Source organism: Micrasema longulum, unplaced genomic scaffold, assembly GCF_059751315.1.
Source record: "Micrasema longulum isolate JH-2025_06_02 unplaced genomic scaffold, ASM5975131v1 h1tg001409l, whole genome shotgun sequence".
In the NCBI taxonomy this organism is placed as follows: Eukaryota; Metazoa; Arthropoda; class Insecta; order Trichoptera; family Brachycentridae; genus Micrasema; species Micrasema longulum.
In genome coordinates, this window is record NW_028278595.1 from 157,076 (window position 1) to 169,813 (window position 12,738).

A 12,738-nucleotide genomic window follows, 5' to 3' on the forward strand; every position below is an offset into this window, starting at 1 on the left:
ATAAGATATATACAAGAATCAAAATGGTACCAGTGTCGATATTCGCTAATAAGCGGAATGGGGAATGTTGTAAAAAACGTAAAGTGGCCACTCAACCCAGCCAATGACAGGTCATAAGCCCTGTAAACGCTCGAATATCGATAATCCTGAATTTGAAAAAATTCTACCTCATCTCTGTAGGAATATTGATAAAAAAAAAATATATACCTACTCCCCCTCGGGAGAAATCCAAATTTGTGTATGTACAAAAATACACATACCAAAAAATAACATTTGTAATTTTATACTTATTTCGTCATCAATTTTTTTTAATAAAAAAAGTTATGAAAAAAAATACCCCACAGCACTCAGACCAGGTGGGAAAAAAATATTTCTTGCATTTTTCCTTGGTGGGAATCAAACCTGCGATGCCAGTTTCATAGTTAGTCAACTAACTAACTACGTCACGGTACCTGTCGTGTAATTAAATAGTCTCAAAGGTCCGAGGTTCGAATCCTACTCTACCCCAATTTGATTCCCATTTTCTAATTGTGAGTTATTCACAACTCGTTGAAAATGACCCTCAGATTTAAATATTTGGGTAAATTGTAAAAATACAAATATTTCTTTTTAATTTTAAAAAGAAATATTTATATAAATTGGCAATTTCTTCCAATCAACCAATAAAATTGTAGTTTTATTTTTATAATTTAAGTTACATAACGTATTCCATAGAAAATAAAGGCTAAAAAGCTAAGAAAGATAAAAATAGAAATAAACGTATTTGTTTGTAAATTACCTTAAATCAAAACTATTACTCAGTGGGAAAAAGGAAAAAAGAGGAAAGCGGAAAGGAGGAGAGATTAAGGAAAAGAAAGGAGATGTTTCTTTAGACGTGATTTAAACAGAGATAATCTAGTAACATATTGATGGTGGATGGGATATGATTCCACAGTCGAGCCGCATAAACACTATATGAGTTAGAGAAGAAAGAGGAATTGTGGTATTTAAACTTGATTAAATAAAAGCAACGAAACTAAATAACAGTACGTTCTACATTTTCAACTGGTGTGAAAGATCTTCTTTCAGAAATTAGATGCCTTTTACGACAAAAATTCATCATTTCGTGTGAATAAAGATTAAACAAAGAAGAAGAGGTTATAATAATTACACAGATAAAACATAAGACTAGACTGAATAGAGTCTATAAATGTCTATTGTGCATACGCATCTATTACGTTTGTTTTTCTATGTCATGTGTCAAAATAACTACTATAAACGTCAAAGAAAGAGTTCTTCTTTTAATTTAAATGAATTTTATTTGCATTTTGAGTTTATATTCGGATCAAATTCCTTATGTTTCTATTTTATTTTAAGCAGACATAATTTTTATGTCATCTATTGTGAAAGTGGGTCAATTCGATGTTGTATCGTACGAAAATGGAACGTGGAAAAATATTATAAATTGAACCTGTTTGAGAGAATGTTTGCAGTCGATTTGATATTTAAGATATCATTATTTTTTTTAATATGTTAGGTAAATCAAAAAATATTATTGCTATTTCAAATCATTATGATAAATATCGATACATTATGGTGCTTTTATTATTTATTTATTTATTAATTATATATATACGGCCTAAGCCAATTACAACAGTTACATGAAGAAACATAAATGCAAGAAACGGAACAAAAAGAACATAAAACTATTTAGCAAAGACAAACAAGGGCAAAACAATAATTGTATACAATATATTTTTAAAAAACAAAAGACCAAAAACTTTGAGCTAAACCATGCCAATCCAACTTCATCCCACACTGTTTAGTCGCGAAGAGATCTACGAAAAGCCGGAAGATCTATCCCAAAAAATTCCAAGTCGTGTGATGAATTGACTAATCTACACATTCTGGAAATTGGGGCATAAAAACCAAAGTTGCTCTTAGAAGATTTTATAAATAGCAGATTTTGACTTCTGGTGACACGGTTGGGAACATGAAAAGCAATTGATTGCAACAGAGATGGGACATCACTTAAAGCATTAAGTATTTTTAAAATGCATATAAGGCCCATCTCAGTTCTACGTTTCTCCAATGAAGACAGATTAAGATATTGCTCTATTTCAAAATAAGAATAATTACCCCTTTGTAATCCGAGCAACCATGCCACTTTTCTTAGAAAACGGTGTTGGACAGACTCGATATTGTCAATATGAGTCCTGTAGAATGGAGACCAAATAGGAGAAGCGTATTCTAGATGGGGTCGAACTAGTGAGCAGGAAAGAGTTTTTATGGTATTAGTATTTTTGAAGTCCGCCGTCACTCTATTGATAAAACCGAGAAGTTTGAGAGATTTGTTTACAATATTATCAATGTGTTCACGATAGAAGAGTTTACTATCTAAAGTAATGCCAAGATCCTTTATTGGCGAAACCATTGAAAGGGAAGTTTTTTTTAGTTTGTAGTTGAATTGTTTTTTTTTGAAGAGGTTTTTTTCGTCGCGAGAAAGATATTATTTTACCTTTTATTTTTATACTGGATTTCAGTATAAATTTAAGACAAAATACAGTTTCAGCCACCGCTGTGCAAGCAGGCATCTTTCGAGATATTAAACTTTTATAAGACAGTGAAAAATACACTTTAAGTACCTTTTAAGTTTGAGATTTTTCGTGTTTTTAGGTAAAGGCATATATTACTACACTGAAACCATTTTCCTGTCCCCACTGTAAATACACAAAATGGACTTCGGCCATCCAGAAGTTGCATTCATTGATTGTGGTTCGACAGCCAAAAAATGTAAAACGCAACACACACAGACGACATTAGTGGGAGAAGTCATTAGCCTACCCTTGGAGAAGACGTTTTGCAGTATAGAAACCCAAACAGACGACATTGTGGACTTCCCTTTCCCGAAACTTCAGTGTTTGAAGGTTGAACCGGGTACCAGCGCTGATAGTGATAACAAATATTTGGCCGAAGATTCTTTAAATGATGAATTTTACCCCAGTGATGAAATCGAAGAAGAATACTTTAAAGAAACTCAAATAAAAGGTATCTTTGAATTATTAAAAAAATATAAAAAACTAATAGACACCAACCAGTACTATGATATTTTTGCTAGGCAATACTGAAGAAGATCAGTGATACGGCAAATTGGATCACACGGGGTAAAAATTAGGGCATTTAAATGTTGATCGCGCCACTTGCCCATTAGCAGATGCATGCTCGAATTGCTGGTTCGCGGGATGCGTTATCCTTTATTTACTTTACTACAGAACCCTAAATACAATTACTGCAATCACCTACCTTTTTCTGGGTTCTGGCATCTTTATTGTATGGAACTTCTGTCACGCGGCAGTCAGGATCAAATCTGATCTTGTTGTCAGGAAGGAGCGGCACTTTCGAATTACACAACACAGTGGATTTAATAGTTATTGATCGCAAAATATCTTCTTTGCGTTCTCGGTGAGAATATAAAAAGTCACATGTACACACGCCCGGTTCAGTTGTTGTTCTGACGCCGGAATAATATTGGTACCCACGGTAGGCAAATGCAACATCTTAACCAGGGCCCCGTAGGTAGTAAATAAATCCGAACGCCTCGCCTCATTTTAAAATCATCAACTTGCCACGACTCATTAGAAAGTTCGCAATGAGTCAGTACAATCCTTTTTTACTATTGGTTTCTTGTTTTCTGCAAATTAGTGTTTATGCGTAATTTTATACTTTTTAAAACTTTACCTGATAGATGTTTTTTCAATTTATCTTAGCATTTATTAATTAAGTAACTTATAGTGGCGTTATTGCGAAGTTCTTATTTGTTACAGTGATGCACTGATAGGAATACGTTTTTAAAATTTAATAAACTTGAGTTAATATTATTTTCACAATCCCCAAAATCCAGTGTAAAGAAATAGGTGGTTCGATATTGATAGGAATTTAAGGAAAGAATCTGTTTGGGATCCACCAAAAACTAATGTTGATTGTTTACAATAAAACTCGGTACTATATGCATGCTCGTTAAATGTAGCCCTGGTGTAAATAAACTAACTTCGTAACTATGGTTACCCTGTCACAATAGATCTTCACAGGTCGCAGTGACGTCAGGAGCTTGAATAGCACTGACTCTCACCTCTAAGAATATGAACTATGGGTACGTTTTCGTGTCATACTCTAAGGGGCATGTCTATGTATTATTGTATCAATGAGTATACAATGGTAAAATATTAATGAGTATAAAAGTAAAAAATCATCATCATTCCCTTTCCGCACCTAATGGTGTATAGGGCACTAATTTAGTACACCAATCGCAGCGTATCTTGATATTTTTTGTTACATGAAGGTAAGATGATCAGTCTTACACATCAGGTACCAGCCCAGGGGACTATGAAATAGTGTAAAAACACCTTTTTAAATAAATATTTCATGTTAAGCATGTCGGGAATCGAGCCCGAGTGCTCTCGCATGGTAGGCAAACGTGCTGACCAATAATCAGTAGAATAAAAATCAATAAAAAATCAATAAAGGAATGATGGATCCATAGACATGCCTTCTTTATTTACCATCTAGGCATAAGTAGGTTCACCCTAACAACTTTAGTTTATTCGTTTATTTATTAGTTTATGCGTACATTTTTACAAAAATGGCACAAAAAACACAAATTCTGCTTATACTAGGAGTAGGATCAGTATATGAAGGGTCGGCAAGCCAGAAATATTAGTATGCGTAATATTATAAGTTTAAATATGGAGTTCTACAAAATTAACACCAAATCTATCAATAAGTATGCTTAATGTTGCAATCGGTTCCTATCTGGGCAAATGCCTGTTCTAAGAAACCGATTTGTTGCGGCAAAAATGGTTTTCGAATATGTTTCCCATAAATAAAAATAATATTGAAGAAATAGAAAAACAGTCAGCCCAAAAGAGAAGAAAAAAAATGTACAGTTTACGTTAAATGTAAAAATAAAATTAAAAATATATACATACACACATACATACTATATGCATACATATACACATATATACACAAATATTGGTTTCCGTTGTCCTCTTCGCTATACTAGATTGAATTCCCTTTTTTATGTACCAACTTGTAAAAACAATTATACCTCGAATTCATTCATTAGACGTACCTGTAGAAATTATAACGGACTCAGTATTGATGTAGACATTTTTAACTGCACGTTGCATTTGTACAGAAAATTTCTTCATGGGGTCGATTATTTGGGATAGTTGCTGAATGTGCATCTTGCCGCATGTAATGTATATGTTTGTGTATGTTTTATATGTGCGTTCATGTGTGTGCGTGGATGGCTCGGAGTGTACATTCGGTATTTTATTTATTTTAATTTATTACGTCCATGGAAAACGCAAATGTCAACAATTATTCCTTTCTCACTTAAAATTTTTATTTATTTTTTTGTCACATTTAATGTTTATATCTTTTTAATTTATGAAAACTTAATTGGTCTTTTTATGTTGAAAAATTGTTGTTTTTAGTACTTATTTTGTATGACTGTATGTTTTCTGAATAAAATGAAATGATTTTTGGAATACCGCTGTACGTGCTATTGGAATCACCAAATCGTTTCTTACTGTACTGGTTGAGTGTTTAAAAAAATATCTTTTCACAAAACACTTGTTGTGTAAGTTACCATTCGATGTTTTAAAAATATGTTTTTTTACAGATGATACAGAGAAAAGAAAAAAACGGAAAACATCAAAACATAAAAATAAGGCGAAAAAAAAGCGAGCGTCTAAATATGGCGGGTCCGGGTCAACATTTGTATGCACAATATGCAGTTATACAACGAAAAAGAAAAGCAGATTGAGCAGACATTGTTTAGTACACAGTGACAACAAACCATTCGAGTGTTCTGTATGTGAATACAAATGCAGACAAAAGGGAAATTTAATTCAGCACATGAGGACGCATACGGGCGAAAAACCATTTTTGTGTTCAGTCTGTCCGTACAAAAGTTTGACGAAAGATTCATTGAAAAATCACATCTTAACACACACGGGAGAGAAACCATTCGATTGTACTGTATGCCCCCTGAAATTCAAAACGAAATCTCAACTAAAGGGGCATTCATTGACGCATCTAACTGAAAAACCCCACGCGTGTACGCTTTGTTCTTATAAAACTATAAACAAAGTTAGTTTGAAGTATCACACGCTGACGCACACGGGGGAAAAGCTTTTCGCTTGTGATGTCTGTCCCTACATGTGTATCACTAAAAGCAAGTTGAAAATACACGCCAGTACGCATACTGGGGAGAAACCGTTCGCGTGTCAGTGCTGTTCGAAAAAGTTTATAATCGAAAGCTTGTTGAAAAAACACATGGTGACCCATACGGGCGAAAAACCATTTTTGTGTACACACTGTCCTTACAAATGTTCCACAAAGTTTTCGCTACACCGACACATGGTAACTCACGAGAAAAAGAAAATATCGCAAACAAACACCTGACATAACTAAAATCGTACGACCAATAAAAAATAAAATATTAAAAATAAAGACTTGAGCAGGTACAATGAAAGTAAAGCTGTTTACATGATCTGTAATTGACTAATTTCTTGGGGGGGACCAATTGTGGTGGAAATCACTCATTAGCGATCGGCTAATTGTCGATTTTACTACTGGCTCAGTAGGTAGACCTATCAGCGTGTATACACTACGCGTAGATGTTTTGACTGATATCCATGTGCGAGAAAAGAATCCTGCAGTTCTTTGGGCATATTTCCAGGGGAGATTCTGATGGTTTGGAGAAAACTATTCTCCTGGGAAGTGTCGAAGGGACAAGGTCGCGTGGACATCAACCGACAAGATAGAGCGGCACATTAACTTAGTTATCAGAATCATCACTGACGAATGACTATAGAAGAGCACAAGCCCGTTCCAGATGGAGGGAGACTGTCCGCAGACGAGCCATGTCAGTCAGGAGTCAGGCGTAATCACCATCCTCAGACATGAGGCACGGATTGAAGAGAGAGATGTTTTAAGTCCTGTTCAGGCTAAAAAGTGGTGTAGGGAGTCGATCGAAATCCTACATTCAACATCTCACGCGTGGCCCCACTTTGCTCTTCAAAAGGTTGCTTTACACTTTATAATAAAATAAAAGTCTGTAAGTACATACATGCGTTTTAAATGATATTTATTGAATATTCAATTGATTATAATTAAAAATGAACGAGATTCGTCATTAAATGTATTCCGAATACAAATGAGCACTGAAGTTTTATTAGAATTGATATATTTTTACCACGTGGTTGACAATAATTTCGAGTTGCGAAGATCTCGGATTTTGGTTGTAGGATTTGGATTTTGATTTTATATGTTTGACTACGTCACTGATCCTCAGTGTTGCCAACCTGTCGTGTTTGTTGTCTATTGCTATTCTACTGACAGTTGCTGGTACCTACGTCTGAGGCACCACATTGGCACTTCTGATGCCGAAATGATTATGTAACTTTTAAAATGCCTCGAAATTAATTTTGGAAGCCACCAGATCTGTATATCCGACAGGATCTGTAACAGGGCCACGGATAGCAGCGAAAAGCTTCATTCGGTAGTCATAAAGAGGGGGGAAGGGACAAGATCACAGGATGTGTTAAAAAAAAACTGATTAGGATATCCGCAGCAGCACGAAGGGGAATCAACAATATTAAGAACAAATAATTTGTCATTAAATTTACCATGACCTGATAAAACTGCGTAGTCCAGTGATCGGAGATAACCCGGAAACGCTGTAAAGCTGGACTATTGGTAGACATCAGTAGACCTTCCGTTTCACTTGAAGAGATCGCGGCATTTTGTGTCCTGTTATAATGTATTGTCCTAACTGTACTATCCTAACCATGAAAGATACTACCTCTTGTAATAAGTCACTGTGACTTATTACGGAATGGATGTGCTTAGATCCTCACCAACGCTTCTGCATCGCGCCTTCAGGTTATGTCTTTCGACGCTGAAAAGGGGGCGGTGCTTCAACAAGTGGGGAACAACAACATGGACAGCAGTTGAATTTAGAAATTTTAAAACGGAGCAGGTTGCTCATAAACCCGCCATGATTCGTGAGGATTCGTGTGAGTTCGAAGCTCATTCGTTACTCTTTCCTGAAATCAAGGGTATCGAAATAGGAGGAAGTAATATTTTAGTTACCTATTTGTCCTGTGGTTTCGTTCAAATAACGCTCATTCCAGAGTTGTAGAGTCCTGCTCCTGATTTTTCTTTTAGCAAAACTAAGAGATTTTCCTTATTTGTGGGAAAGTGAAGAGTTCCAAAAGCCAGCTCTCAGCCCTCCAGTCAACTGACCAAGATCTTTATTTTTTTAATATACTTTGGACGCCTGTAGTAGATAGCTGTAGTGGATCTTTTGTACGAATGAAATGGTTATGTGACTTACACAGTTTTGTTGCAAGGTGCGTAAAGTTTGAATGAAAGATTCACTTACATTATTTGTTGGTTTAATTTAATACAAATACAAAAAGGTTTTAATAGACTAAAATACAAACACGAAATGAATTTAACGTAACTCGAAGTTTATAATATGTGAGTAATTATAGGTTTGGGTTATAGGGAGCGACAACGAATCCGAACCAAAGCTGACCCTGGACGAAGGAGTTCTGATTCTTCTATCGCGGCTTTGTACGATCCGTCCGTTTCCTGTTTCTGTGTTCGCGGTGTTGCCAGGATGGACATGTAGCGCCAGAGTAGACCCATATAGCCTTATACAAGGCTATGGTTCTTTAAAATAATCGCAATTATACTCATGAAAATGGAAAAATTGATTCTGATAAATTATTTAATGCGTCCAATCACTATTTTTGCTAAGTCCAATTGCGATGGCGCATGATAAGTTCATTTAATGACAATGTGAACATATGTTAGAGATATTCCATCTTCCCTGCAAACTGTCCAGGATTGATAAAACGGAGGCGGTGTGGTTGGCTTGGCCATGTATTGTGAATGCCTCTCGAGAGCCTTAACCACGCTTGCCTACTTTACGAGGCATCAGGTTATTGACGTCCTAGACGTCCGGTGCTTACTGTACGTGGGCAGTTGATGTGACGCGAACCTGTCTCGGGAGGATACACAGCAGCTGGAAGCTGACAGAGATGCCTTGAGGATCTTCGTGGACACCATATGCTTAAACTAGGGAGCGGACATGGAATGATGATTATACACCCGATCTTTGACGATTATCAAATGTCGCGTGTTGCTATCAGACATCTTCAATCTATTAATTTTGTAACACTCCTTCAGACAAATAGTGTTGCAAGCTAAAAACATATTTATTTTTATGCACTTAAGGTTGAATTTGGAGTCAATTGATATTGGTCAGGCTTAACGTAAACGAGCCTCCTCGCCGGACGTCACAGTGTGACCTTGAAGAAATGTTCTGACTAAATCATTGAAAGTGTTAGGATTCGTTCTACGTAATGCCAGAGTTTTCGAAAATACCCGCGTTCTGACAACTCTTTACAACTCCTTGGTGTGAAGTAGTCTCGAGAGTGGCTCGATAATTTGGGGGCCCACATGAACTGAAGTACTCTCATATGATAGAGAAAACCCCAAAAAAGTTTCTGAGACATCTCTAAATGAGAGAGTGCGGGTATTATCCTCGGCTCTACCCGACCGAGATCTCCAGGGTATGCTCGGCTACAACAGTTAGAGACTAGAAGTAATGTGTATTTGACTACACACACGGTATGGTCGATAATCCTGAGATTATGGTGAGCATTGGTTTGTATGTTCCTGATAATTACCTAAGACAGCGTCAGCATAGATTGTTTCATATTCCGATATACAGGAGCACCTTGCCGAAAGGGCTACCGCTATGTTGAACAACATCGCTCTGGATGTTGATCTGTTCCATGTATCCGAAGGGGTTTTCCGGAGCAGGATTCTCCTACTACTTTGACAAGAGCCTCTTCATGTATTTTTTTTTCTTTTTATAATATGTACGTCTTGAATTTATGTAAGTTTGTTATGTACTCGTATGTGTTTATTTTAAATAAATAAATTGAATTACATTGAATTTCCTCATTTGTTATTCTGTCTCTTAGACATAAACCGAGCATCTGTCTTTTTTTATTATCTTCTATTGCGTAGACTTGTAGACGATAAAAAGTTTTATTGAAAAATTATTTTTTTTAATAAATTATACCTAACGCAAGATCGAGACATCTCTGTAAAGGTTTGACTAAGGGTAAATTATTAAATTACACAAGTGTTTTAATAATGTAATAATTTAAATATAAATAATTTAAAAACAGATAAATACTTAAAAATTAAATAATAAATAGCGAACAATAACTATTTTCCCAGCAACGTCTTCATTTTGGTGTAGAGGTTAACACGTTTATTTGAGTTAACGGGTTCGATTTTTGATAAAGCATTAAAATGATATAATAGCTGCTATTCTGAATCTTCTCTACCACTAGAGAGTGGTTGATTTGGGGATTTATATTTTTTGCATGCGACTACACTTTGCTTCATATATGGCGACACTGATGATTAAACGTCAAATAAATACGAACACGTGGAACCAGACATGATGATTTTCATTTAGAACATTATTGCGACCATAAGCATTCAAAACACTTAATCAAATTAATTTTATCAAACCGCATCAATTTTTTTCTGCTTTTTTTAAACAGTTTCGTCAACTATGTCGAACTATGACATTTCAATAATAAAACTGTTTTTTTTACGTCACAAATGACGTCAAAACGTTTAATCATCAGTGTGGCCATATATGAAGCAAAGTGTAGTCGCATGAAAAAAAAAAAATCCACAAATTAACTTTAAAAACGCCCCAGGTTAAGGTGAGTTAATTACAATCCCCTGGTCGCAAATATTTTCCTAATAGTTAACAAAAAAGTTCGGCCCATCAGGCCTCAGTTTTTGGACCCTCCGGGCGTAAATTATTCAGCCCCATGAGCTTTAATCGCGTGGCCCAACGGGCCTCATTTAACGGCCCACTTGTAGTGTTGTTCACAATTTAGAATATCTAAAACTGACACACATTTTGATTGATATTGAGAATGAATTACCTAATTAAAATTATAAAATATAAGTCTTTTTGTTTAGTAACTTATTTTATACAATAATGAATTTTAATATATTTCTATTACACTCGTCAAAATACATTCGGGGGAAATTCGAAATACTTTGAGGATAAATTAATATATTACAACAGAGACGAATAACATTTATTAGAAGGGAATATAGAAGTCTAGGCATCTACAGGGCTTACGATCTGTCATTGGCTGGTTAAGTGGCCACTTTACACTCACCATTCTGCCCGTGTTCAAACTTCTATATTCTTTCAATTCTTCCATCCATTGATCTCTGTGAAGTTTAAGAGCTGAAAACTTTAAGAGTAAATTAAAGTTAAGTGCTATGGGAAATTGAACATAAAAAATGTTTTCTACACGCGGTAAAAATTGGAGCATTTAATTGTTGGACAAAGTTTATAGGAAATGTGGACGTTCAAACACAGGCATAATGGTGAATGTTACACAGTGTGTAAAGTGGCCACTTAAACCGGCCAATGGCAGATCAAACGCCCTGTAAATGCCTAGACTTTCATATTCCCTTCTTAAAAATGTTTTCCCCCTCTGTTGCAACAAATCGAATTTTTATTTTTTTAAATTTTGACTTTAAAGTTTGCTGACACTAAAAATATTTTAATAACCACTGATCTTTTCCATGCAGGGTGTCAATATTTGGAGAAAAGTTTGCTTTCTGGTCAATTCGGTTAAAAAAATCATTTTTTAAAGAAGAACAGTGAAATTAAATTAAAATACAATAAATTTAACGTTTCACAATCAAATTTTCAGAAAATAAAAGGTAATATATATTTTTTTTACTCTGAAGTCAGGCGATGCCTTAAAATTTAATAATTGGGTGTTTAACCCTACATTCATAATATTAACAACTCTTTTTTTAATATACATTTTGTCTCATCCAGCATTTTAAATTTTCACCGACGCCGACGGTATAAATATTTATTAAAATTAACTATTATGTAGGTCTATAGTAAAATGTTTTTGAGTAAATAAATTAACTAACCATTAAAATAAATAAATTAATAAAATTTAGAATACCTACACACTAAATTGAATTTACAAAAACCTTATTCCGTTTTTTTTAATTCAATTTTTTAATACTAACAAATTTAAGAAATTGATAAAATGCGTACCGAAGAATTTTTTATTACATTTATTTTTAACTATCCGATGTTAGGATGGTTCATTGTCTTCATGCAGACAATTCCATATTTAGTAATGTATCCAAAATAAAACACGTTTAAAAATAAAGGAAAATTAAAATCCAATAAACGTGTTTTAATTTGAATACATTACCAGATTTTAAAAATCTGTTAAATGCAATTATTTATAAAATTAGGTAGTTATTAAATTTATTTAGATAGTACCTAATGCGGTATAATCAGGCAGTATATAGTGTATTTGGGCAGTAATGTGATGTATTCAGTCATTTCTGAAACAAAAAAATAAATAAAATAAAAAAATTGAGCAATTCTGAATTTTTTAAACTGAAGGCAGTAATGAGCTTTATTTAGGCAACAATGAGATTTATTTAGGCAGTCATGAGATTTTTTTAGGCCGTATTAAGATTTATTTAGGAAGTAATGAGCTTCATTTAAGCAATAATGGGATTTTTATAGGCGAAACTGAGAATTATTTAAACGGATTTGAGATTTATTTATGCAGTAATGAGCTTTATTTA

General features: G+C 34.5%; 2 protein-coding genes across 4 annotated transcripts in view; one reads left to right on the forward strand and one right to left on the reverse strand.

Annotated features, from left to right (window-relative positions):
• Positions 1 to 1,247: 1,247 nt before the first annotated feature.
• On the forward strand, positions 1,248 to 7,208 carry LOC148275509 (uncharacterized). Its single transcript, XM_088235614.1, has 3 exons — positions 1,248 to 1,516; positions 2,656 to 3,027; positions 5,666 to 7,208. Exons 2-3 carry the CDS (start codon positions 2,715 to 2,717, stop codon positions 6,448 to 6,450), a joined length of 1,098 nt encoding a protein of 365 aa, XP_088091740.1. The 5' UTR covers positions 1,248 to 1,516; positions 2,656 to 2,714; the 3' UTR covers positions 6,451 to 7,208.
• A 4,916-nt stretch (positions 7,209 to 12,124) lies between these two features.
• Positions 12,125 to 12,738, reverse strand: part of LOC148275510 (uncharacterized) — a 42,105-nt gene continuing 41,491 nt past the window's right edge. For all 3 annotated transcript variants that reach the window (XM_088235613.1, XM_088235612.1, XM_088235611.1), the window contains exon 5: positions 12,125 to 12,489. The gene's annotated coding sequence lies outside the window, so the exon portion shown is untranslated. The remainder of the gene's footprint in view (positions 12,490 to 12,738) is intronic.